This window comes from Pongo abelii, chromosome 20 (genome assembly GCF_028885655.2).
Source record: "Pongo abelii isolate AG06213 chromosome 20, NHGRI_mPonAbe1-v2.0_pri, whole genome shotgun sequence".
Classification (NCBI taxonomy): Eukaryota; Metazoa; Chordata; class Mammalia; order Primates; family Hominidae; genus Pongo; species Pongo abelii.
Genome location: NC_072005.2, coordinates 12,800,226 through 12,825,672, shown reverse-complemented (window position 1 = coordinate 12,825,672; position 25,447 = coordinate 12,800,226). Strand labels below are relative to the sequence as shown.

At 55.9% G+C, this 25,447-nt stretch overlaps 1 protein-coding gene across 5 annotated transcripts; it reads left to right on the top strand.

Annotated features, from left to right (window-relative positions):
- Window positions 1-6,612: 6,612 nt before the first annotated feature.
- On the top strand, window positions 6,613-24,890 carry HOOK2 (hook microtubule tethering protein 2). 5 transcript variants are annotated; one of them, XM_054539832.2, is made up of 22 exons: window positions 6,613-6,941; window positions 13,009-13,094; window positions 13,165-13,237; window positions 14,865-14,915; window positions 14,997-15,129; window positions 15,230-15,297; window positions 15,658-15,720; window positions 16,426-16,506; window positions 16,584-16,744; window positions 16,831-16,971; window positions 17,820-18,021; window positions 19,785-19,895; window positions 20,005-20,092; window positions 20,444-20,513; window positions 21,680-21,817; window positions 21,906-21,993; window positions 22,196-22,230; window positions 22,840-22,922; window positions 23,004-23,107; window positions 24,118-24,228; window positions 24,297-24,368; window positions 24,462-24,890. In XM_054539832.2, exons 4-22 carry the CDS (start codon window positions 14,880-14,882, stop codon window positions 24,609-24,611), a joined length of 1,935 nt encoding a protein of 644 aa, XP_054395807.1. In that variant the 5' UTR covers window positions 6,613-6,941; window positions 13,009-13,094; window positions 13,165-13,237; window positions 14,865-14,879; the 3' UTR covers window positions 24,612-24,890. The 5 variants fall into 5 exon arrangements, with proteins under 5 accessions (XP_054395807.1, XP_054395806.1, XP_054395805.1 ...); XM_054539831.2 differs by lacking the exon at window positions 6,613-6,941 and adding an exon at window positions 9,755-9,927; XM_054539830.1 differs by lacking the exon at window positions 6,613-6,941 and adding an exon at window positions 9,778-9,882.
- Window positions 24,891-25,447: the final 557 nt, after the last annotated feature.

The following is a 25,447-nucleotide window of genomic DNA, read 5'->3' as shown; positions in this document are numbered from 1 at the left end:
GTGTGGGAAAGAGAAGGAAAATGAAAGAGGCGAAAAAGAAACTGAGCTATGTGGGGGCAGGGGGAAGTCCAGCAGTGCAGTGGCCTTGCTGGAGGAAGGTCCCAGCAGAAGCTGGGGGCGTCCCATCCTTGGAGGGTCCCTGTGACCCCTAAATGCCCCCTCCCTTCTTCCCCTTGCTTGAATGGCTCCCCTCCCCCTCCCCAGGCTCAAGGGAGATTCCGGAGGCCTGTGAGTCTGGCAGGCACGCTGCCAGGCCTGTGTCTCCCGCCCAGGCTAATAACTGCAGCTGACATCTGGCCTGGCCCCGCGGGGGCGCAGCGGGCAGCGTTGGGGGGTTGGGCAGGGCAGGCCAGAGGGCAGCACCTCGGGAAGCTAACTTGCAGGTCCCACAAGCCAGGAGGCCACGGTAATTCAGCCCTGGCCAGGGCTGAGGCTGGCCATGCCAGAGGGAGTCCTAGAGAGAGGTGAGGCCATCCCAGAGAGAGTCCATCCCAGGAGGAGGGCAAGGAACAGTGGGTGTATGGGGGCAGGGGGTCAGGGCAGGGAGAGATGCCCAGAGAGACAAATGGGTTCAAGGTTAGCGTCACGCAGACAGACAGTGAGACTCAGAAACACTTAAGATAGACAGGCTGAGAAATAATAATTATTATTTTAATAGCCAACACTTACATGGCTCTTACTGTGGGCTAGGCACTCTTCTAAGTGGTTAACATAAAATAAGTCATCGACTGCTTCCAACAATCCAGCAAAATGCATGTTATTTGTATCCCCATTTAACAGATGAGAAACTGAAGCACAGGAGATTAAGGAACTTGTCTGGTGTCCAACAGCTATAAGCACTAGAGTTGAGATATAATCCAAGCTGTCTGGCTTCAGAGCATTAGCCACTATATTGTGGATAATGACAACCAGAGAAGCATTTATGCAGTACCAGCTGCAGGCCGTCTCATGAAGGGTCTCTTTTTTTGGTGTTTGGTTTGTTTGTTTTTTGAGATGGAGTCTTGCTCTGTCGCCCAGGCTGGAGTGCAATGGCATGATGTTGGCTCACTGCAACCTCCGCCTCCTGGGTTCAAGCGATTCTCCTGCCTCAGCCTCCTGAGTAGCTGGGATTACAGGCACATGCCACCATGCCCAGCTAATTTTTGTATTTTTAGTACAGACAGGGTTTCACCATATTGGTCAGGCTGGTCTTGAACTCCTGACCTTGTGATCAGCCCACCTGAGCCTCCCAAAGTCCTGAGATTACAGGCATAAGCCACCATGCCCGGCCCTTTCTTTGTTTTTTTAAAGAGAACCTCACTTTGGCCAAACACAGTGGCTCACGTCTATAATCTCAGCACTTTGGGAGGCCGAGGTGGGAGGATCACTTGAGCTCAGGAGTTTTTTTTAAATTGTTTGTTTTGTTTTGTTTTGTTTTGTTTGAGACGGAATATCACTGTGTCGCCCAGAGTGGAGTGCAGTGGCACAATATCAGCTCACTGCAACCTCCACTTCCCAGATTCAAGCGATTCTTCTGCCTCAGCCTCCCGAATAGCTGGGATTACAGGCGCACGCCACCACGCCCGGCTAATTTTTTGTATTTTTAGTAGAGATGGGGTTTCACCATGTTGGCCAAGCTGGTCTCGAACTCCTGACCTGAAGTTATCTGCCCTCCTCAGCCTCCCAAAGTGCTGGGATTCCAGGCATGATCTACCTCGCCCAGCCCTAGCCCAGAAATTTTTGAGACCAGCCTGGGGAACACAGCAAGACCCCCATCTCTACAAAAAAATTTAAAAATTAGCTGGGGTCAGTGGGGTGTGCCGGTAGTCCCAGCTACTCCGAAGGCTGAGGCAGGAGGATCACATGAACCATGATCTTGACACTGGACTCCAGCCTGGGCAACAAAGCAAGACCATCTCACCCTGTTGCTCAGGCTAGAGTTCAGCTACACAATCATAGCTTGCTGCAGCCCTGAACTCCTGGGTAAAAGCGATCCTCCTGCCTCAGCCTCCAGAGTAACTGGGACTACAAGCACACCACACCTGCTAAGTTTTATTTTTTTATATTTTATCGAGACAGGGTCTCATTCTGTTGCCTAGGCTGGTCTGGAACTCCTGGCCCCAAGGGATCCTCCCACCTGGGCCTCCCAAAGTGCTGAAAGCCACCGCACCCCACTGAGGGTCTCTTTTAATTGGGGGAAAAATGTGGTCGGGCACAGAGAGAGGGGCACGGGTCTCTGTGGACAGGCCAGCATGTGGGAGTAGGGTCCCTCCAAGCACTCTGCATGGGTGTTTGAGCACGGGGTGGAGATTGGGCCAGACAGGGAGGGCGGGGGCCCAGCCAAGCTGGTACAGCCGGTTCCAGGCCTCTGCCAGTGTCACCCTTGTGGCCTGGGCACCACCCCCTCAAGCCGCCCCACTGGCGCCAGGCCGGCCCCACGAGGAGGGTGGGAGGACAGCCCCTTCCCCCGCCTGGCCTGAGCGTCCAGACTGGCAGCTGGGTACTGCCCAGGCCCTGGGCTCCAGACCAGCACCTGGCTAAGAAGTCCCTGCGCAGGCTTCCCCAATGCCCCAGGGCCTGGGGCCTAGGGCACAGGATAAGGAGGAAGTTCACCCACCCCCACCCACAAGTGTCTTCGGGGCTTTTGGTGTTGGCACGAGGGACTTCTCCTTCTTATAAATAGCCCGGTGACCCCCCTCCCTGCTGGCCCCACTGACCAGTGGGGCCCCCACTAGGAAACTGGGCCGGGGGCTGCCTGTGAGTCAGCCAGTGGGCAGGCCAAGGCGAGAACCCACAAGTCGCAGCACACAGCACCCAGCCTCCCTCCCGTGTCCCTGCCCCTGGGTGTGGATCTGAGGCCCGGCAGGAGCCCTCCCCCAGGAACTCCTGGCGTACCAGCTGCCTCCCTCTCCCACCTCTGTGGTTTGGGGGTGCCTTGCCCCCTCTCCTGGAGAGGAAGCTGCTAGGTTTTCTTGGAAGCAGGAAGGAGAGTCTGTCTCTTTTTCTCTCTCCAGGCTGACATGGTTGGGCATGAGGGGAGTTTCCCAGGAAGCTGCTTCCATCCCTGCCACTGCTGGTGAAGCCTTGGGGGACCTGGGCATCACCAAGACCCTGGGTGACCTCTTTATAACAGGCCCCCACCCCAGCAGGAGCAGAGGCTGCTGAGCTAGGCCTCCTAGGGGAAGTGGCAAAAGCAAAGAGGGAGGGAAGTGGGGGTGATGTTTGGAGAGAGGAAGTGCCAGGATCTCTGTGGGGCAGAGACAGACTGGGGTGTCCAGTGCCCCCACAGAACCTTGGCAAGGTCCGGGGGGCAAGCGTGTGGCTGGCCTATAGGGTGCGTGTGAGAGTGTGTGCTGATCCAACCCTGACACCCAGGCCTGAGACAGGAGTAGCCCTCTGCCCGCTTCTGTGCCCAGCCCTGGATGCAAAGGGCTATGCAGGGCCTATCTGTGTAGAGTTCTGTTCCGCTCTGTGTGTGTGTGAGCTCTATGGGATGGGTTGCACGTGGCCTAGATGTAAGTACGTGTAGGTTGTTTCAAAGTTCCTATGGCTAACTTGTGTCGGTGTGTATGTATGTTTGTGTGTGTGTGTGTGTGTGTGTGTGGTCTGTGGCTGGTCTGTATGTGTGTATACGATCTGTTGTGTGTGTGTGTGTGTAAAAGAGGTCTGTGGCTGGTCTGTATATATGTGTGTATATGACCTGTAACTGGTGTGTGTGAAAAAGAGGTCTGTGGCTGGTCTGTGTGTATACGATCTGTTTTGTGTGCGTGTGTGTGTGTGAAAAAGAGGTCTGTGGCTGGTTTGTGTTTGGTTGGTGTGTGTGTGTGGTCTCTGTGTGTGAGGTCTGTGGCTTGTTTTCATGTGTGTGTTCCGTGGCTGATCTGTATGTTATCTATTACTGATCTCCGTTTGTGTGCATGTGTGTGTGTGCAAACAGGTTTTGTCAGGGTCTCTCTGTGCCGATGTGTTTATGAATGTCCCACTGTGGCCTGTCTGTGCCTCTCTGCACTGGGTGTGACTGTCTGGCCAGATCATGTCTGTGAATGTGTCAGTCTGTCTGCCCAGACCTACCCAATCTGTTGCCAGGTCCCACATGTGTGTGTTCCTGGTGAGATGGTGTGTACCTCTAAGGCTTCGGCTTGGTGTCCCTGGAAGCATCTCTGATGTGTGTGCAACAGTGGTGGGCCAGGGTGCCAGGGACTCTCTGCCATACTGTGAACACATCATCTCTGTCCCTAGGTTTGTCTCTCGTCTTGTCTCTATCTTCTGAGTTGGGGATCTGGTGTGTGTGTGTGTGTGTGTGTGTGTGTGTGTGTGTGTGTGTGTGTGTGTGTGTGTGTGTGTGTGTGTGTGTGTGTGTGTGTGTGTGTGTGTGTGTGTGTGTGTGGCCTTCTCTTGCGTGTCAGGATCTGATAGTGCATGCCTGTGTCTGCATATCTCTCGCGTGGCTCTCGGGGTGCTGGTGCTGAAGGTGACTGTCTCTCCTATCAGCATGCACATGTTGCCTGCTTGTCTCACATATAGTTCACTGTGTCTGTCTTGCCCCTATGTTTCTAGCCTATTGTGTTTGTCTCCATGTGTGTCACACGCCATTGTGTCTGCCTTGCTGTGTGCCTCTCACCTGAATGTCAGTCTCTGTGTGTTTGTGTCTATCACGCTTATGTGCTGGGTTGATTTATCCCCCCCGCACACAGCCTGCCTGCATATTTTTGACCTGTGGATGCGTTCATGTGTTTGACAGTGTGTGTCTCTTGCTTGAGGGTCTGGTCTGTCACTGTGTCCGTGTGTGACAGTCATTGCTGGATCATCTTGCCCAGCTGCACGTCTGACCCTGTCTGTGTGTCCCTGGCTGGCAGTCTCTGTGGCCAAGGTGACAGGGGTTTGTGTGTCTGGACTGGCTCTCTCGGGGTGACTGTGTGTACATTCCTACAGCCCCCCGCCCGCCCCCTGTCTGGTCACCCTGGGCCATGTTTACTCTGCCCCCAGTCGATGTCTGCCCTGCCCCGGGAGGGGCTGACCCTCCTCCGTCTGTCCAGCCAGCAGTCCACAGGATGTTCCCGAGACACAGTCTCCATCCGACGTCCCCTCCCTCGGGCCACCCTCGGGTCAGGACCCAGGCGTCCAGGGCGGCGGGGGTGGGGCTGCAGCGTGGGGGGGCCCTGTCAGGGCACTGGAATGAGGGTGGGGGGCGGGGAGGTGACGGGCCCAACAGGTTGTGCCTCATTCCTGCCCCGCCTCTCACTTCCTGGGTGCCTGCCTCAGGCAGGGGGTGGACAAGATGAACCCCATGGCCTTAGAGTGTCTGGGTGGGGCATGGCCTGCCTGGCAAGGACTCGCTTCTGCTGGGCACCCTGACACCCAGGCCTGAGAAACAGGAGGAGCCCTCTCCTGGCTCCCGTGCTCAACCCTGGATGCAGAGTGTCCCATCCATTATTCACCTAATCCCCACAACAACCCAACAAGCTGGACATAATGATCCCTCATTTTCAGATGGGGAAACTGAGGTCCACGCAGCAATGAGGGCAGAGACAGGGTTTGAACCCAGCTCTATATGCTACCCAAGACCCCCAGCCAGCTCACCAAGCGCCATCCTCCCCTCTCTAAAAATGGTACATGTAGGGTGGAGTATGCACCCAGGCCCCCAGGAGGCCAGGCTCGAGGGGGGCGCCGGCTTGCTCTGAGTCAAAATGGGCCCCTGGATGAAATGAATAAGAAAACGGCTTTAACCGTTTCATCGCCGCGACGGGCTCTGCCAAAACTTCCTGTGGGCTGGGAGGAGGGGTTGGGGGCTGGGTTCCCGGAGGTTTGCAGGGGTGGGGGTGGGGGGTCTACCGATTCAGAGGCGGGGTGGGGGGGGTGCGCCTCTGGCCTGCTAAGGGGAGTCGCTGGCCCTCGGATGCTCGCTGGTGGGGGAGGCCTTCCCCGCGGACAGCGAAGTCCCCAGAACTTGGTTCTCGACCCCACTGTCTGTAGAGGTCCCAGACTCCGCAGCCCCCTCCCCAGGGGCCTGAGTCACACGCGGGGAAAGCCGGGAGGGGTGAGTCACGGGGGCGGAGAAGCGGGAACGAGGCCAGTTGCGGCCAGGGGACCCCCGGGCTGGCCTGAGTCACGCACGCCCGGGCCACGCTGACCCCAGCCCCCTTCTCCCGGGATCACGAGCGGGAAGCGCATTGTCAGTAGACTAGGCAGCTGGAGGAAAAGCAGGATGGCTGGGCGGGGAAAGGAAACACGGGCCTGGCTGCGCGGGAAGCTCTGGTTCCCATGGCAACTGGGGGGTCTCAGCTCCATGGGAAAGGTCCCTCCCCCAACAGGGACTGTCCTCCCGTCGGGCGCTGGGGAAGCCCCCGGGCGCTCGGTCGAGGGGCCACAAGTTTCGGATCGGGCAGGAAGGGGTTAACGGCGGCCCCCTCCCGGGTTTCACCGGCGCCCCAAGGTCCCGGCCGGGCGGGGCTGGTCCTGCCCTGCGCGCCTCCGCTCGCCCAGCCCCCGCCACCGCCCACGCACGCGCGCACGCAGCCAGTGCAGAGCTCCCGCCCTTCCCCCCGCTCCCCGCGCTTGCACGCACGACCGCGTCGGGTTCCACGCACGCAGCGACCCCCGTCGTGTCTCACGTCACGCACGACGCACGCGCCCCCGCAACGCGGGGAGGGCGCCTCCCGGAGGAGAACTGCGGGGCGGGAGGCCACCTGCGTACATTACTGCGTCCGCGCAGCCTGCTGTCCTCTGTGACTTCGACTCCCACTTCCCGCCCCCTACACACAAGGTCACAAACAAACTCCCCGACCCATAGTGTCACACGGACGCAGGATACACCTGCCACATCTTGGCACCAACCCATTCTAGTCCAGCCAGCCTCGCAGCGAACACGGACACACGTGGATGGAGACGCAGACAATCACGCAGGCACGTCAGTCACATAGCGTTTGTGATAGGGACGCAAACAGAGCCATATTCATACACAGGTAGGTGGCAGATACATCCTGATAAAGCAACCCCATCCAGCAAAATAGGACGGGCGCAGTGGCTCAGGCCTGTAATCTCAGAATTTTGAGAGGCCAAGGCCAGAGGATCGCTTGAGGCCAGGAGTTCAAGACCAGCCTGGGCAACATAGCAAGACCCCTGTCTCTACAAAAATATTTTTTCTTAATGAGCTGGGCATGGTGGTGCATGCCTATAGTCGTGTCTATAGTCCCAGGTATGTGGGGGTTGAGGCGAGAGGATCACTTGAGGCCAGGAATTCAAGGCTGCACTGAGCAGTGATTGTGCCACTGCACTCCAGCCTGGGCAACACAGGAGACCCCCGTCTCAAAAAAAAAAAAAAAAAAAAAAACAACAACAACAACCAAAAAAACAGGAACAGGGAGGGACACAGTCTTGCACACCAGGACTTGATTTGTCACACAGCCACACTTCTTCCATGGTGACTGTGGTGGCACAGAGATACATACAGACACATAGGATAGTCATGCCATCACGTGACCCCTGTTATCACAAATAGGGGGCACGAAATGGGATACAGTCACAGAGACAAGGCCACCGTGCCCGGCCGAGACTCTGTCTCAAAAAAAAAAAAAAGGCCGGCGCGGTGGCTCACGCCTGTAATCCCAGCACTTTGGAAGGCCGAGGTGGGCGGATCACAAGGTCAGGAGATCGAGACCATCCTGGCTAACACGGTGAAACCTCGTCTCTACTAAAAATACAAAAAATTAGTCGCGCATGATGGCGGGCGCCTGTAGTCCCAGGTACTCGGGAGGCTGAGGCAGGAGAATGGCGTGAACCCGGGAGGTGGAGCTTGTAGTGAGCCGAGATCGCGCCACTGCACTCCAGCCTGGGTGACAGAGCCAGATTCCATCTCAAAAAAAGAAAAAAAAGAAAAAGAATGACACAGATATAGACCCAAAGTGAGGTCTCATATAGACGTATATAGTAGACACAGATACACAACACATGAAGATGCAATTGGAGTGAGAGAGCCCCACCCAAACTCTGCCTGGACCATACAGAGATACACAGGGGCACACACTAGAGGTTCCCTAGTCACACTAAAATCTGGATGGCTTTTTTTGGTTGTTGTTGTTTTTGAGATGGAGTCTTGCTTTGTTACCTAGGCTAGAGTGTAATGGCGTGTTCTCGGCTCACTGCAACCTCCGCCTCCCAGGTTCAAGCAATTCTCCTGCCTCAACCTCCTGAGTAGCTGGGATTACAGGCGCTCACCACCATGCCTGGCTGATTATTGTATTATTAGTAGAGACAGGGTTTCACTATGTTGGCCAGGCTGGTCTTGAACTCCTGACCTCAAGTGATCTGCCTGCCTTGACCTCCCAAAGTGCTGGGATTACTGGTGTGAGCCACTAAGCCCGGCCCCAGCCTGGATGTTACAGACAAGGATGTTACAAATTTCCCCTCCCCCAGTCCCTGAAAGCAACCCTCCCCCACATCAAATCAGGCACAGCTTGTTGCACAAACTCCAAGGCCTTATGACACAATGGATGCAGGACACATGCCCGTGTACACACAGTCACAGATCCTCCATCTCACACCTACAAAGACCAGCACATTTGGCCAGGCGCGGTGGCTCACACCTGAAATCCCAGCACTTTAGGAGGCAGAGGCAGGAGGATTACTTGAAGTCAGGAGGTCGAGACCATCCTGGGCAACATAGCAAAACCCTTTCTCTCAATAAATAAATAAATAAATAAATAAATAAATAAATAAATAAATAAACCTAGCACATTTCACATGGACTCAGACACACACAGACACAGGGAGGGGGGACTGGCTAGGAGTTCCTGGCAGGATGTTAATATCTGGGCTGTAGGGGGCCTACCAGAGTCCTCCATGGTAATGATGCATGGAGTCCACCCAGTGGCTGTGGTCAGCCAGAGGAGTGGCAGAGGGGCACTGTTCTCCAGTTGTGGGACTGAGGGTCCCCTTCCCAGCCCTGATGAAGACTGGGTCCCTGCCCAGATGTGAACGCTGGAGGGGGCAGGCCGGGATCCAGCTGTGGCCACAGGGAGGGGTTGAGTCAGCCGCTTCCCAGCAGTACAACCCAGGCTGGGCCCAGCTGTTCCTGGAAACCAGTAGAGGGGGTGGGCTCCCCAATCCAGCTGGGGGCTGCTGGCCCAGACCTGCACACCAGGGCTCTGTGTCCCTACAAATGGCGACCTTCAGACCATCCCCCAAAACGCTGGGGGCTCTCTTTACCTAAAACAGGGGTTTGGATCCTTCTTCCAAAATGTGGAAGGTTTTTCAGCCCCTCTTGCTGAATTAAAGGTGCCTGGATCTCCGCACAGCGGGGCTCCCTGTGTTTCAAAACAGAGATTGCTGCTGTCTTCCCTGCCGACATAGAAGCTCACTGCTTTTCCCCAAATGTGGGACTCCCTGCCGCTGCAAAATGGAGGGTTATGCTCCTCCCCCAAATTGAGCACACCCAGACTTTTCCTTAAGTCTTCGGACTCCTGGCTCCCCGAACATCTGGGACGCCCACAACATCACGCCAACATTAGCACAATTTAAGTCAATTTGCCTAAATATTTGGATTTCCAGATTTCCCCTAAACATCAAAATCCCTGCGACCCCCGCTCTAATGCGGTGATCTCAGTATGTCCAGCCACCCATGCTTGTAACAGCTGTGGTTCCTGGCTCACCTCCCATTGCTACCTGGGAACGGGGTGGCCCTGTTTCCCTGTATTGGCAGCACCCTCTCCTCTGGTGAATGCGAGGTGGGGGAGCCAACGGCAGCTGTTCCCACGACCGCCGGAAGACAGCCCAGTCCGGAAGCCAGCGCTGCCGGCCCTTGTCCCCTTCCCCCACTATCCTCTCCACCCGCTCCTAGGGGCTGGAGTCTGGAAAACCACGCGGGAGGAGGTTGTGGGGATATGGACGAGCATCCGAGGCCCCCGGGTGCGTACGGCTGCGCATGAGTGGGCTGTAATCGGGTGTCTGGGGGTGAGTGACTGCGTTCGTGCGATGCGCGCGGGGAGCAGCTGTCACTTTGCCCACCCTGCTCTGGGGCAAGGTCTCTGGCGCCAGGATCTTCTGGGTGGGTGGGAGCAGCGCCCCTCCCCTCCGATCTGGGCCCGCCCCCAATGCAGAGCCCGCCCCTCCCTCTGGGTACAGCTAATAACCTCTAATTAGTGCACATTACTCCGCCTGTCTACGGGGGAGGGGTTGCCGAGGGACCCTGGGGTCATAGGGCGCGAGCCTGGGCTTCACCCTTCCGCTCAAAACCCGGTCCACTCGGAACCTCTGTTTTCTCGCTGGCAAAGCAGGGAATTAAAACAGCACTTGCCATCTAGAGACATGGGGAAGATTCAATAGTCTATGTATTTAAATCGCTTAGCGCAGGGACTGCATACAGTAAGCACTCCATACATGGTGACTGCAATTTTATTGTTAACTATAATTCCCATCACTTTCCATTGAGCTCCCTCCACCGCCCCAGCCGGGGTCTCAGGGCGGGCGCACAGTCTTCCCCCTAGGCCGCGTTCTGCGGTCTCCGCGCCCCCTGGTGGGCCCGGGCGACGCGGCAGCTTCAGCCAAATCCTGGGTTCTGAGGTGGGGGGGATGCCGGGAGCGCATCTGGGGAGGGGAAGGCGCAGGGGGAATATCGTGGAAGACGGATCCAGGCTGGGCAAGGGTGCCTATCCATCAGCCAGGACATGTGTCTAACTGACCTTTCCTCGACCTAGGACCATACCCATGTCCCCTTATCTACTCCTGCGGTCAATAATGCAGGGAGGATCCCTTCATTTATTTATTTCTTGAGACAGGGTCTTCCTCCTGACGTCCAGGATGGAGTGCAGTGGCGCGACCACGGCTCACTGCAGCGTTGATCTCCCGGACTCAAGCGATCCTCCCACCTCAGTCTCTGGAGTAGCTGGGAATAGGCGCGTGCCACCACGCCCAGCTACTTTTATTTTTTATTATATTTTTGTAGAGACGGAGTCTCGCTGTGTTGCCAGGGCTGTTCTCGAACTCCTGGGTTCAAGCAGTCCTCCCTCCTCGACCTCCCAAAGTGCTGGGATTACAGATGTGAACCATCGCGCCAGGCCTTTTTTTTTTTTTTTTTTTTTTTTTTTGAGACAGAGTCTCGCTCTGTCGCCCAGGCTGGAGTGCAGTGGCGCGATCTCGTCTCACTGCAACCTCCGCCTCTCGGGTTCAAGCTATTCTCCTGCCTCAACCTCCCGAGTAGCTGGGACTACAGGCGCGTGCCACCATGCCCGGCTAATTTTTTGTATTTTCAGTAGAGAAGGGGTTTCACCGTGTTAGCCAGGATGGTCTCGATCTCCTGACCTCGTGATCCGCCTGCCTCAGCCTCCCAAAGTGCTGGAATTACAGACGTGAGCCACTGCGCCCGGCCCTATTTTTAAATTTTTATTGTTATTTTTTTGAGACAGGGTCTTGCTCTGTCACCCAGACTGGAGTGCAGTGGCCCTATCACGGCTCACTGCAGTCTCGATCTCCTGGGCTCAAGCCATCCTCCCACCTCAGCCTCTGTAGAGCTAGGAGCTAGGACCACAGAAACACGCCAACATGCCTGGCTAATTTTTTTTTTTTTTGATAAGGAGTCTTGCACTGTTGCCCCACTGGAGTGTAGTGGTATGATCTCGGCTGACTGCAACCTCCGCCTCCAGGGTTCAAGCGATTCTCCTGCCTCAGCCTCCCGAGTAGCTGACATTACAGGCGTGCGCCACCACGCCCAGCTAATTTTTAGTATTTTTAGCAGAGACAGGGTTTCACCATGTTGGCCAGGCTGGTCTCGAACACCTGACCTCGTGATCCGCCCGCCTCGGCCTCCCAAAGTGCTGGGATTACAGGCGTGAGCCACCGCTACCTGGCTAATTTTTAAATTTTTTGAAGAGAGGCTGGTCTCCAACTTCTGGCCAAATTAATTCTCCCTCCTAGGCCTTCCAAAATACCGGGATTACAGTCGAGAGCCACCGCGTCCGGCGGGAAAACCCCTTTAGCATCCCTTCTCCCAGTCCATAGAAAGTGCCAGGGCTCGCCCCTCCCCGCACAAAGGCTCCGATTATAAAGTGGTTAGACACAAGAATTTATTTAAGTTGCAGGGAAAAGACCTGAATGCGCTTGTGTAACAGGGTGGAGCACCTCCGTCTCAAAAGGATCTTGAGGACCTCCCACCCCAAAAAGGGCCTGGGCGAGGAGGGGAGGTGGGACCACCCTCGGATGCCCAAGGCTGGGCCAGGCTGACCCCTAGCGGCAGGGCGGGCGCCCGAACCGTGCCCGGATCCAAGATGGCGGGGCTGGAGGCAAGAGCGGGCGTGGGAAGGAGATTACGTTACTGAGGCGGAGCCTGGGCTTGGGGGCGGGGCGGGGCCTGCGCCTAGGGGGCGGGGCGGGGCGGCGCTCTAGGCCGAGCGGGAGGTCGGGGCTGCGGGCGCTCGCTGGTGGCGGACCCGGAGGCGGCTGCGGCGCCGGGGCTCCGTGGCCTGGATTGAATCCGATCGGGAGCCATGAGCGTGGACAAAGCTGAGCTATGCGGGTCTCTGCTCACCTGGGTAGGTCGTGGGGCGGGGCTAGGGGAAGGTGAGCGCCCGCTCCTCTTGCCCGGGATCCCTGGCCCTGGTTCGGTCAGTCTCTTGGTGCTGGGGCTGGGAGGTGCGGGGTCGTCGGCTTGCTGGACCGTTGGACTCTGGCCCGAGCACCCGCCCCCGTCACGTGGCAAGTCTGCGTGGAAAGGACAGGTGAGGCCCCGCCCCTCTGTGGTTGGTTCACGTGGGGCGAGGACACAGGTGAATTGGCCTGGTCACGTGGTGCCTGTGGGGCCCAGGTGACTCGCGATACCGCCCTGGCCTGGACGCGCAGGGTTTGTTGGGCAGAGGTGAAGTGAGGCCACGCCCCCTCCGGTCTCAGGTGAGCAGAAGCCAGTCCCTCGCAGAGCTGCTGTGGCGGAGCAGCGCCCGCCCCACCATGTGAGGTTCGCTGACTGGAAAAGTCTGCAAAAGGGGAGTGGTTCGGCGCTCCCAGGCCCTAACTCTCTCCGTTGTCCTTTCCTTTACCCCTCAGTTACAGACGTTCCACGTTCCGTCTCCCTGTGCCAGCCCTCAGGACCTGAGCAGCGGCCTTGCCGTAGCCTATGTGCTAAACCAGATGTGAGTGGAGCTGAGGGGGAGGATCCCAAAAGTGTCCCCCAGTCTGCTCATCCCACCTTCTCGCCCCCAGAGACCCCTCCTGGTTCAACGAGGCATGGCTCCAGGGCATCTCGGAAGATCCAGGTCCCAACTGGAAGCTGAAGGTGACAAGTGGACTCCTGATTAGAGGACAGACTGGTGAAGAGATGACCAGGGACGGGCCAGCTAGGCACATGTCCTGGGTGATGGGCAGGAAGAGGGACAGATGTCTGGTGATCAACCATTTGTTCATCCATTCATCTATGGAGTACTCACCCTGTGCCAGGCCTGGGCATTCAGCAAGGAATAACACAGACAAAAACCTGCCCCATACAGCCATCATTCTAGTGACAAGCAACACATACACAACCATAAAAAAACTTCCAGGCTGGGTGCAGTGGCTCATGCCTGTAATCCCAACACTTTGAGAGGCTAAAGTGGGTGGATCACTTGGAGCCAGGAGTTCAAGACCAGCCTGGCCAACATGTTGAAACCCCATCTCTACTAAAAATACAAAAATTAGCTGAGTGTGGTGGTGCGCACCTGTAATCCCAGTTACTTGGGAGGCTGAGACATGAGAATCACTTGAACCTGGGAGGTGGAGGTTGCAGTGAGCCGAGATCGAACCATTGCACTCCAGCCTGGGCAACAGAGCAAGACTCTGTCTCAAGAAGAAAAAAAAAAGAAAAAAAGAAAAAACTTTTGATGCCAATAGTTCTGTGAAGACAACAAAAAAGCAGGGCTTTGAGAGAGAGCAATGAGGGCATGGGTGGCTGATTACATCAGATGAGTTAATCTCCAAGTGAAATTTGGGGGAATGGTGTTCCAGGCATAGGGAATAGCAGATGTAAAGGCCGTGATTTGGGAATAAACTGGGTGTGATGGAGGAATGGCAGAGAGGGCAGAACAGAGCAAGAGGGCAAGATTTGTAGGAGATGAGGTCATCAGGGGCCTGGCAGGCCATGGTGGGGGTGTGGATTCTATTTTTAAGTGCTGTGGAAAGTCAAGGCAGGGTTTTAGCAGAGCAAAGATGCAACCTGGCTTGGGCTTTATAAAGCTCCCTCTGGCTGCATGGAGAGAAATAAAATGTAGGCAGCAAAAGTGGAAGAGGAGAGGCAGCTGGTGCATTAATCCAGGTGAGAGGTAAGGATGGATGGGTAGGGCTGAAGGATGGTGGGGCAGGTGGTGAGAAGTGACTTGGTTCTGGAGACATATGAAGGAAGATGGTCAGGCAGGCCAGGCACAGTGGCTCATGCCTGTAATCCCAGCACTTTTGGAGGCTGAGGTGGGAGGACTGCTTGAGCTCAGGAGCTTGAGACCAGCCTGGGCTACATAGCAAAACCTCCTCTCTACAAATAAAAAAAAGTAGTCAATTGTGGTGGCATATGCCTGTAGTCTCAGCTACTAGGGAGGCAGAGATAGGAGGATTGCTTGACCCCAGGAGGTCGAGGCTGCAGTGAGACAAGATTGCACCACTGCACTCCAGCCTGGGTGACAGAGCGAGACCCCGTCTTAAAAAACTAAAGCAAAAAAAAAAAAAAAGAAAGAAAGATGGTCAGGCAGACAAAAGGGGCAGACAGGCAGACAAAAGGGGCAGACAGCCAGACAGGTCACCCCTAGAGGAAGGCGCACACACAGACAGAATAGGATGAGATGAGCAGGGAAGGAGAAGTGAGGTGGAGAAAGGATGGGATGTACAGATTCAGAGTGGGAGGCCTCTGAACTTGTCCACAGCTCCTTGTTCCTCCCTAGGTCAGCAATCTGAAGATGGTCTTACGGAGCCTAGTAGAGTACTCCCAGGATGTGAGTAACTGTAAAGGGATTCAGGGGGTTGAGTTGGGATAAGGGTGGGCCCATGAGCCCCTGACACCCCCTTCTCCCCAGGTCCTGGCGCATCCTGTGTCAGAAGAGCATCTCCCAGATGTGAGCCTCATTGGAGAGTTCTCAGACCCGGCAGAGCTCGGCAAGCTGCTTCAGCTGGTGCTGGGCTGTGCCATCAGTTGCGAGAAAAAGCAGGGTATGGGGAGCTTAGGGGGTCCCCAGGGGCTGGCCTGAGGAAATCCTCCTTCCTCCCCACCTCACCCCTGGGTCTCAGCCTCCCCCACCTTGATCCCCAGACCACATCCAGAGAATCATGACGCTGGAAGAATCGGTTCAGCATGTGGTGATGGAAGCCATCCAGGAGGTGGGTGGGGGCACTCAGTGTGCAATTGGAAAATGTCAGGAGAAGGGACATCTCTAGGGCAGAGGGAACTGGGCACAGGCCCTGCCCTGGTAAGGTCTGGACTCTGCCTGGAACTCAGCTGGCCAGACATCTCTGTCTCATGTGTCTGCCAGCTCCTCCCAGCTCTAAGTAGCAATCTAGCAGGCTCAAGGGATCTGGCTTCCCTCTGTGCTGGAGGCAGGAGGGCAGCCTCTGGGCTGGGGTTATTGGGCAGAACTGGCCTTGATGGGAGGATGGAGAGGTTCTCAGGTTGGATAGTAGATACTTTGAAGGCTGCCCTCAGATATCCAGTTCATTACAATGCCCCTTCCCACTCCCCAGCTCATGACCAAAGACACTCCTGACTCCCTGTCACCAGAGACATATGGCAACTTTGACAGCCAGGTAAGAAATTTGGGGGAAAGGTGTTCCAGGCACAGGGATCAGCAAATCCAAAGGCCCGGAGTTGGGAATAAGTTTGCTGTGATTAACCTTGTGACTTAACCTTGTTAAAGGTCCAGACCCCACTTACAGATAGATGCTGAGGGCTGCCTAAGGGGGAGGGGCTTGTCCTTAAGCCTGTAAGCCACCCCCATCTTCCAGGGTGCTAGCCACTTCGTGTACCAGGTCTCCAGTGTTCTGGAATCGCTCTTCCTTCAGTCTCCAATCTCAGCCCTGTTTTCTTTTCTTTTTTTTTTTTTTTTTTGAGATGGAGTCTCACTCTGTCACCCAGGCTGGAGTGCAGTGGCACGATCTCGGCTCACTGCAACCTCCGCCTCCTGGGTTCAAGTGATTCTCCTGCCTCAGCCTCCCGAGTAGCCAGGACTACAGGCACGCGCCACCACACCCGGCTAATTTTTGTGTTTTTAGTAGAGAAGGGGTTCGCCACGTTGGCCAGGCTGGTCTGGAACTCCTGATCTCAGGTAACCCACCCGCCTCAGCCTCCCAAAGAGCTGGGATTATAGGCGTGAGCCACTGCACCCGGCGCCAGCCCTCTTTTCAATCCTGAGGGTTTCTTGGCCCCCTCCATTTGGCCTCTAGAGATCTCAGCCTCCCTCCCCCCTTCCTTCTCCTGAATCCCTGAGTTCCTCTTCCCCCTCATCTCCGCAGTCCCGCAGGTACTATTTCCTAAGTGAGGAGGCTGAGGAGGGGGACGAATTACAGCAGCGCTGTCTGGATCTGGAGCGGCAGGTAGGGCCCGAGGTGGAGCAGGGTCACTTGAGTAGCACCTCTCCAAGCCCAGGCTCATCTTTCTGCCCTGCCCGCAGCTGATGCTCCTGTCAGAGGAGAAGCAGAGCCTGGCGCAAGAGAATGCAGTGCTGCGGGAGCGGGTGGGCCGGCCTGAAGGCGAGGGTACCCCAGGTCTCACTGCCAAGAAGCTGCTGCTGCTGCAATCCCAGCTGGAGCAGTTGCAGGAGGAGAACTTCAGGTGTGGTCAGCTGGGAACTGGGCCAGGCAAGCCAGGGGACCAGGGGAGGGCAGCCCCCTCATGTGCTCTTCCCCCAACACCCCCAGGCTGGAGAGTGGCAGGGAGGATGAGCGCCTGCGCTGTGCAGAGCTGGAGAGGGAGGTTGCGGAGCTGCAGCACCGGAACCAGGCGCTGACCAGCCTGGCCCAGGAGGCACAGGCCCTGAAGGATGAGATGGATGAACTACGGTGAGTGGTGGGTTCCTGGGTCCCCATCACGGGGGGCGGGAGGTAAACCTGTTTCCAGAGTTCCCCTCTGATGCCATAGCAGCTCTGTAATTTCCACATGCCCAGTGAACCCCCAATATGCCCCCTGGACTCCACAGTGTCACCCTGAGCCCTACAGAACGCCCAAGGCCACATTGCACTATCCTGAATTCCACCATATCCCCTGGACCCCACACTGCCCCCCCTCTTAATCCCACAGTATGCTTCCAAGACCCCATAGCATCCCTGTGGCCCCCCAAAACACAAGAACCTCCCCTACAATGCTCTGCAGATCCCATTGCACGTTTTGGGCTTCATAATGCCCCTGGATCCCATGGTACCTTCCAGGACTCCACAGTGCAATTACTTTGCAACCCCTTTTGACTCTACTGTGCCTTCTGTAATCACAAAGGGCTCCACTGGGCCCCTATAGCATCTCTGTAATGCAAAAGTACTAGTGTACCCCCCAATTGCACTTCTAAGGACCCCACAGTCCTCTTGTCCCATAGCTCCCCCAATGACTCCAAGGTGTCCTTGGATGCTCAGACCTCTCTAGGCCCCCCATCACTCCCCCTATAACCCCACCCTCTGTGTCCCCACCATTCCACCCCAGGGGATACCTGATTATAACCCTGGGCTAACCATTGCTGTAATGACTCTCAACAGCTCCAGGCCCTGATTGACACCTGACCCTCGACTTTCATGACCCCTTCACCTTAAACCCAAAAGCCTCAGGCTGAACAACACCCTCTGCTCCAAGGGCCACTCCACATCCCCGCTGACCCCTGATCAGAGCTCTCAGCCCTCCCCCTTCCCTCCCACTCCCCTAGGCAGTCCTCGGAGCGTGCTGGGCAGCTGGAGGCCACGCTGACCAGTTGCCGACGCCGATTGGGCGAGCTGAGGGAGCTGCGGCGGCAGGTGCGGCAGCTGGAGGAACGCAACGCCGGCCACGCCGAGCGCACGCGGCAGCTGGAGGATGAGCTGCGCCGAGCCGGCTCCCTGCGCGCCCAGCTGGAGGCGCAGCGGCGGCAGGTGCGGCGGGGGCGGGGTTACGGCCGGGGCCCCGCCCCTGGCAGCAAGTCCCTCGCCGTTGGCCCGCCCTTCACCCACCCCTGATGCCCTCCCTTACTTGTACGTAGGCCACGCCCTCCGGGCCTCTTCCCTCCACCCAGGCTGCTCTTCTGTCTGGGTTAGTAAGCCCAGCCTTTCCCTTCCCTTCCCTTAAGTACCGCCCCTCTAAATTCTTTGATGCCCGCCCCTTCACCATGCTGCTTGATTTACTTGGGGTTACCTACCCATGTAACAAAACTCGTGGTAAATTGAAAATATCCTAAAATGCATAAAGACCAGGCCTGGTATCCCAGCGCTTTGGGAGGCTGAGCCCGGAGGATCAGTTGAGCCCAGGATTTCGAGGTTGTAGTGAGCTGTGGCTGCATCACTGCATTCCAGCCTGGGTGACAGGGTGAGACCCTGACTCAAACCAAAGAAAAAGGCCGGGTGCGGTGGCTCGTGCCTGTAATCCCAGCGCTTTGGGAGGCCAAGGCGGGCACCCCATAACTCCTTCTGTAACCACCCCACATCACTTGAGGCCAGGAGTTTGAGACCATCCTGGCCAACATAGCGAAACCCTGTCTCTACTTAAAAATACAAAAATTAGTCTGGGCGTGGTGGCTCACGCCTGTAATCCCAGCACTTTGGGAGGTCAGGAGATCGAGACCATCCTGGCTAACACGGTGAAACCCCGTCTCTACTAAAAATACAAATAATTAGCCGGGCGTGGTGGTGGGCGCCTGTAGTCCCAGCTACTTGAGAGGCTGAGGCAGGAGAATGGTGTGAACCCGGGAGGCGGAGCTTACAGTGAGCCGAGATCGTGCTACTGTACTCCAGCCTGGGCGACAGAGCGAGACTCTGTCTCAAAAAAAAAAAAAAAAAAAAAAAAAAAAAAAAAAAAAATTAGCCGGGCTGGTGGCGTGCGCCTATAATCCCAGCTACCCAGAAAGCTGAAGCACGAGAATCGCTTGAACCTGGGAGGTGGAAGTTGCAGTAAGCCAAGATCGCATCACTGCACTCCAGCCTGGTTGAGAGAGGGAGACTCTGTCTCAAAAGAAAAAAGTAAAAGATATTAAAAAAAGAAAAAGAAAAAGAGAGCTGGGCGTGGTGACTCATGCCTACAATCCCAGCACTTTGGGAGGTTGAGATGGGAGATCGCTTGAGGCCAGCAGTTCGAGAACAGCCTGGTCAAGATAGCGAGATCCCATCTGTTTTCAAAAAACAAAAATTTTTAAATTTTTTTTAAAAAAGAAAATCCATTGAACATACCTTACCTACCGAGCATCACAGCTTAGCCTAGCCTACCTTAAACATGCTCAGAAAACTTATCTTAGACTAGTTTGGCAAAATCATCTACCATAAAGCCTATTTTATAATAAAACGTTGACTATATAATGCAATTTATTGAAGACTAATTCATTGCAATTGAAAAACAGAATGGTTGTATGGGTTCTTACTATTAACATTCACGGTTGGCTGGGTGCAATGGCTCACACCTGTAATCCCAGTGCTTTGGGAGGCTGAAGTGGGAGGATTGCTTGAGGCCAGGAGTTTGAGATCAGCCAGGGCAACAGAGCAAGACCCTGTCTCTAAAAAAAACAAGTAAAAAACATACACAGCTGAAAGCATCATAGTAAAGTCAAAAAAATCATAAGTCAAACCATCCTGGATCGGGGACCATTTGTACTCAGCCCCTGCCCCGCTCCCATCCCTGCAGTCCTTATTCCTCCTCTCTCTGTGTTCAGGTGCAGGAACTGCAGGGCCAGCGGCAGGAGGAGGCCATGAAGGCCGAGAAATGGCTATTTGAATGCCGCAACCTGGAGGAAAAGTATGAGTCGGTGACAAAGGAGAAGGAGGTGAGGCTGAGGTCCCACTGCCCAAGCCCCACCCTGCCAATTCTGGGGTAGCTCATTTCCCAAGAGGCCGAGCCTGACCTGTGGGGTGTCTTATACCCTGTCCCTGCAGCGGCTGTTGGCGGAGCGGGACTCCTTGCGGGAGGCCAATGAGGAGCTGTGCTGCGCCCAGCTGCAGCCGCGGGGGTTGACCCAGGCCGGTGAGATGAAGCCCCATCCCGGGGTCTTACCTGTCCTGGTGTACTGTTTGGGCAGAACAGGTTGTGTCCCAGTGCATGTCTAGGTTGGGGACAGAGCTAGGCCAGGCTGGAGGTGACCAGAAAGAGGTGACACGGTCAAATTGAAGAGAGAGGCTTAGGGTCTCAGGGTGGAGCAAAGGCTAAAAAGTCAGGCCAACCCTCCCGGTTCTCTGTCAAGCTGGGGATGGAGCTTGTGTCAAGCCAGGCTGTTGGCTGAACTTGAAGCCCCAAAAGATGATCCTTGGGAAGAAGACCCTAGGGGCGGGGACAGGGGATGCGAAGAGACCTGAAGACTTTTCTCCCATTCTTCAGATCCCTCACTGGATCCCACCTCCCCACCCGTGGATAACTTAGCCGCGGAGATCCTGCCTGCGGAGCTCAGGTATCCTGGGGTCACTCAAAACTCTAGCCCCACCCAGGCCTGCCAAGGCCCGCCCTCAGTCCCGCCTCCGCCCTCCCACCTTCTACTAGCCCCGGTTGCTTGGTCTCAGCTCCAGGTGCTAGCCGGGCTCCTAGGTCCACTTACTCCTGATTTGGCTCTGTCCAGCCCTACCAGATGACTTTGCCTCTCAAGGGTCTATCCTTAGTACACAAATTATATCCAACACCTGGCTCCACTTCCTGCACAAAAATCCCATGTCCTAGCCCCGCTGACTTTGATCCTTTCCCCCAGCGTCCACCCCTGTTAGTGTAGCCTCTGTGAGTTTCAGTCCCCTGTGCCCTACCGGGATTAACTCTCCCACCCCAGGCCAGGCACGGTGGATCACGCCTCTAAGTCCCAGCATTTTGGAAGGCCGAAGCTGGAGGATCACTTGAGCCCAGGAGTTTGAGAGCAGCTTGGGCAACATAGTGGCCCTCTCTACAAAATAAAAATGATTAAAAAACCCCAAAAACGACCGGGCGCGGTGGCTCACGCCTGTAATCCCAGCACTTTGGGAGGCCAAGGCGAGCGGATCACAAGGGCAGGAGATCGAGACCATCGTGGCTAACACGGTGAAACCCCGTCTCTACTAAAAATACAAAAAATTAGCCGGGCGTGGTGGTACGCGCCTGTAGTCCCAGCTACTCGGGAGGTTGAGGCAGGAGAATCGCTTGAACTTGGGAGGCAGAGGTTACAGTGAGCCGAGATCGTGCCACTGTATTCCAGCCTGGGCGACAGAGCGAGACTCCATCTCAAACAAACAAACAAACAAACAAAAAGCCAAAACTAACCAAACAAACAAACAAAAAAACCCCGAAGAACTGTCCCATCCTAGTTCTTCCCATTTCTGCTTCCCGCTTTCCAGCAGTCCCATCCCAGCTGTTCGAATCCACTCTTGTAGCTCCGCCCCTGCCTAGCCCCACCCCCTACCCCAGCTTAGAGCTCCGTCCACTTTAACCCTGGGCCGGGAGCCTGAACCCCTAGTAGGTCCTCGGTGCTCCAACCCCATGGTCTGGCTGGGCTCTTCCCCAGGGCTCTGTCCCGCCCCTAGCTCCACTCGCCCTGAGCCCCAGCGAGCCTGCAGGGTGACTCGACCCTGGCCCTGCTCTCTCCTCCCGGGTCTGCAGGGAGACGCTCCTGCGGCTTCAGCTGGAGAACAAGCGGCTGTGCCGGCAGGAGGCGGCCGACCGGGAGCGGCAGGAGGAGCTGCAGCGCCACCTGGAGGAGGCCAACCGCGCGCGCCACGGGTTGGAGACGCAGCACCGGTGAGCGCCTGGGGACCTACCTGCGCAGAGCAGGGACAGAGGGGGCCAAAAGTGGGCACAGGCACTAAGCGGCCCCCCACCCTCGCAGGCTGAACCAGGAGCAGCTATCCGAGCTGCGGGCCCAGGTGGAGGACCTGCAGAAAGCCCTGCAGGAGCAGGGGGGCAAGACTGAAGACGTGAGTGTCACCCACCACCTCCCAGCCTGGCCCTCCCTTGTGCCCCGAAGTAACCCTCCTCTCTCTCCCATGCTGCCCGATGCCCCATACAGGCCATTGTAAGTACCACGGGCCCAGGATGGCACCCCCTACCCTCACCCTGGGAAGGAAGAATTAGGGCCTCTCTGAACCCCCCACTCACCTTGCCTCTTCTCTCTCCCAGTCCATTTTGCTGAAAAGGAAGCTGGAGGAACATTTGTAAGTCGCAGAAAGAGGGCACTCCTGATGGGGGCATGGATTTGACATTAGTGGGGAGTTTCTTAGGCGTGTGCCACCAAGCCTGGCTGATTTTTTATATTTTTAGTAGAGACGGGGTTTCATCTTGTTGGCCAGGCTGGTCTCGGACTCCTGACCCCAGATGATCCACCCGCTTTGGCCTCCCAAAGTGCTAGGATTACAGGCATGAGCCACCGCGCCTGGCCTTCTTTCTTTTCTTTTACCTGTCTGCTATTGAAAGATTTGTATTCTAGAAAGATCCCTGGCTGCTGGATGGAGTGGTTGAGAGTAGAAGAAGCTAGCAAGGGAAGATGGTGGCTGAACCAACTTGGGAGCTTTGGGATGGGAAGAAGTGGACAGCAGGGGGCTGTTCCAGGGGACACCTGCTAAGGGTGCGGAGGGTTGTGGCTCTGATAGCTGTGGAGCTGGTGGGACCAGGGCACACAGCCCCCAGGCATGAGGGGCAGGCAGAGAGGGCTCTGTGGCCATGTAGGGACACTTCTGGCTGGCGGGGAGGTCTGCGGCTACCACTGGGACAAAAGAGAAGCCAGCTCGGAGGTCAGCCCACTGCTGCTCATCCCCGGTCCACAGGCAGAAGCTTCATGAGGCAGATCTGGAGTTGCAGAGGAAGCGGGAGTACATTGAGGAGCTGGAGCCACCCACTGACAGCAGCAGTAAGTGGGACCTAGTGACCAGAGGGTGGGGAGATCCCAGAGCCCAGCAGCGTGGAGCTGATGGGCCACCTCTTCCGCCAGCAGCCCGGCGGATCGAGGAGCTGCAGCAGAACCTGCAGAAGAAGGACGCGGACTTGCGGGCTATGGAGGAGCGATACCGCCGCTACGTGGACAAGGCCCGCATGGTGAGGACACTGGGTGTTCCCACGAGTTGCCTGCCCTGGCTTCTTCCTTTTTGTGCCTCCTATTGAATCAAACCTTCTGCTTGCACATCTGTGCCCCCAACTCATACCTGTCATACCCCACCATAAGACAGACTTCTGCATGGTTCCCCACTGCTACTGATTGTCACATTGAAGTACTGCACAGCTGGCCGGGTGCCGTGGCTCACGCCTGTAATCCCAGCACTTTGGGAGGTCAAGGCAGGCGGAACATGAGGTCAGGAGTTCGAGACCAGCCTGGCCAACATGGTGAAACCCCATCTCTACTAAAAATACAAAAATTAGCTGGGCATGGTGGTGGGTGCCTGTAATCCCAGCTACTCAGGAGGCTGAGGCAGGAAAATAATTTGAACCCGGGAGGCAGAGGTTGCAGTTAGCTAAGATTGTGCCATTGCACTCCAGCCTAGGCAACAGGGCAAGAGTCCATCTCAAAAAAAAAAAAAAAAAAAAAGTACTGCACAGCCAGGCACAGTGGCTCATGCCGCTAATCCCAGCACTTTGGGAGGCTAAGGCAGCTGATCCCTTGAGGTCAGGAGTTTGAGACCAGCCTGGCCAACATGGCGAAACGCTGTCTCTATGAAAAATAGAAAAATTAGCCAGGAGTGGTAGCATGTACCTGTAATCCCTGCTACTCGGGAGGCTGAGGCAGGAGAATCACTTGAACCTGGGAGGCAAAAGTTGCAGTGAGCTGAGATTGTGCCATTTCACTCCAGGTTGGGCAACAGAGCCAGACTTCATCACAAAAATAAAAATAAAGTACTGGATGGATGGGCACAATGGCTCATGCTTGTAACCTCGACACTTTGGGAGGCTAAGGCAGGAGAATTGCTTCATGCCAGGAGTTCAAGACCATCCTGGGCAACACAGAGGGACTCTGTCTCTATAATGAATGAAAGAATGAATGCACACACCCCAGTATGTCCCAGGGGGTTTCAAGGCCAAATTCACCTGGCTATGACTTCCTCAACCTGTAGGTCATGCAGACCATGGAACCCAAGCAGCGGCCAGCTGCAGGGGCACCTCCAGAACTCCATTCCCTGAGGACACAGCTCCGAGAACGGGATGTCCGCATCCGACACCTGGAGGTGGGTGTCCTTGTCCCTTTACGCTGCCTCCAGCGTATCTAGGCCCCTGACACTTGCCTCCTTGACAGATGGACTTTGAGAAAAGCCGAAGTCAGCGGGAGCAGGAAGAAAAGCTGCTCATCAGTGCCTGGTATAATATGGTAAGTGTGGGGTCTGGGCTGTAAGATCTCATGGGTAGAGTATTGGTGGGGGGGTCCTGTGAGCACACCTGACCCCAACCACTCCTCCTGAAGGGCATGGCCTTGCAGCAGCGAGCCGGAGAAGAGCGGGCGCCTGCCCATGCCCAGTCATTCCTGGCACAGCAGCGGCTGGCAACCAATGCTCGCCGTGGAACCCTGGGACGCCTGGCATCTCTGAACCTTCGCCCCACTGACAAGCACTGACAGACCTCACAATCAAGCCAGCCTGGGCTCCACCCACCCTGGCTTCCTCCAACTCACGTGGCGCCCAGCACTGGGCTTCAGCCAGCTGCTCGAGAGCTTTGAGGCCATGATCTCTGCTCTTCCCTCTCCCAGATTGGTGGGGAGGGAGGGCGGGAGGTAGGTATAGGCCTGTTCTTTTTAGCAATGTGATTCTTATCGTTGATTCTCTCTCTGGAGTTCATGTGCTGCCTGGGGAGACTCTGATTTTATATTTGAGAGAAATAAAGGCATTCAATCTGCCCTGGCTGTGCTCTGGGCACCAAGGTGAGGGAGAGAAAGTGGGCCAGAGGCTTAGCCCATTGCTTTTAAGAAAAGCTTAGCAGCCAGGTACGGTGACTCACGCCTGTAATCCCAGCACTTTGGGAGGCTGAGGCGGGTGGATCACCTGAGGTCAGGAGTTTGAGACCAGCCTGGCCAACATGGCGAAACCCCTCCTCTACTAAAAATACAAAAATTAGCAGGGCATGGTGGTACATGCCTGTAATCTCAGCTACTCGGGAGGCTGAGGTGGGAGAATCGCTTGAACCTGGGAAACAGAGGTTGCAATGAGCTGAGATCATGCCATTGCACTCCAGCCTGGGCAGCAAAGCAAGACTCCATCTCAAAAAAAAAGAAAGAAAAGCTTGGCTTGCATTCTTACTAAAGTGTGAGTGACCAATAGCACCAACCAGAGGTAGGTGAGGATCACCTTTGTGTGTCTGTGAATGTGTGGTGGTTTTGTTTTTTGGTTGTTGTTGCTTTTTTTTTTTTTTTTTTTTTTGAGATGGAGTCTCACTCTGTCGCCCAGGCTGGAGTGC

What these genes read in the sequence shown, in the direction of transcription:
- HOOK2 (XM_002828733.6), top strand. Translation starts at nt 12,456, where the DNA reads ATGAGCGTGGACAAAGCTGAGCTATGCGGGTCTCTGCTCACCTGG. An exon ending in GTCTGGATCTGGAGCGGCAG is followed by an intron (nt 16,507 to 16,583) that starts GTAGGGCCCGAG and finishes CCCTGCCCGCAG; the next exon opens with CTGATGCTCCTGTCAGAGGA. An exon ending in GATGAGATGGATGAACTACG is followed by an intron (nt 16,972 to 17,819) that starts GTGAGTGGTGGG and finishes CCACTCCCCTAG; the next exon opens with GCAGTCCTCGGAGCGTGCTG.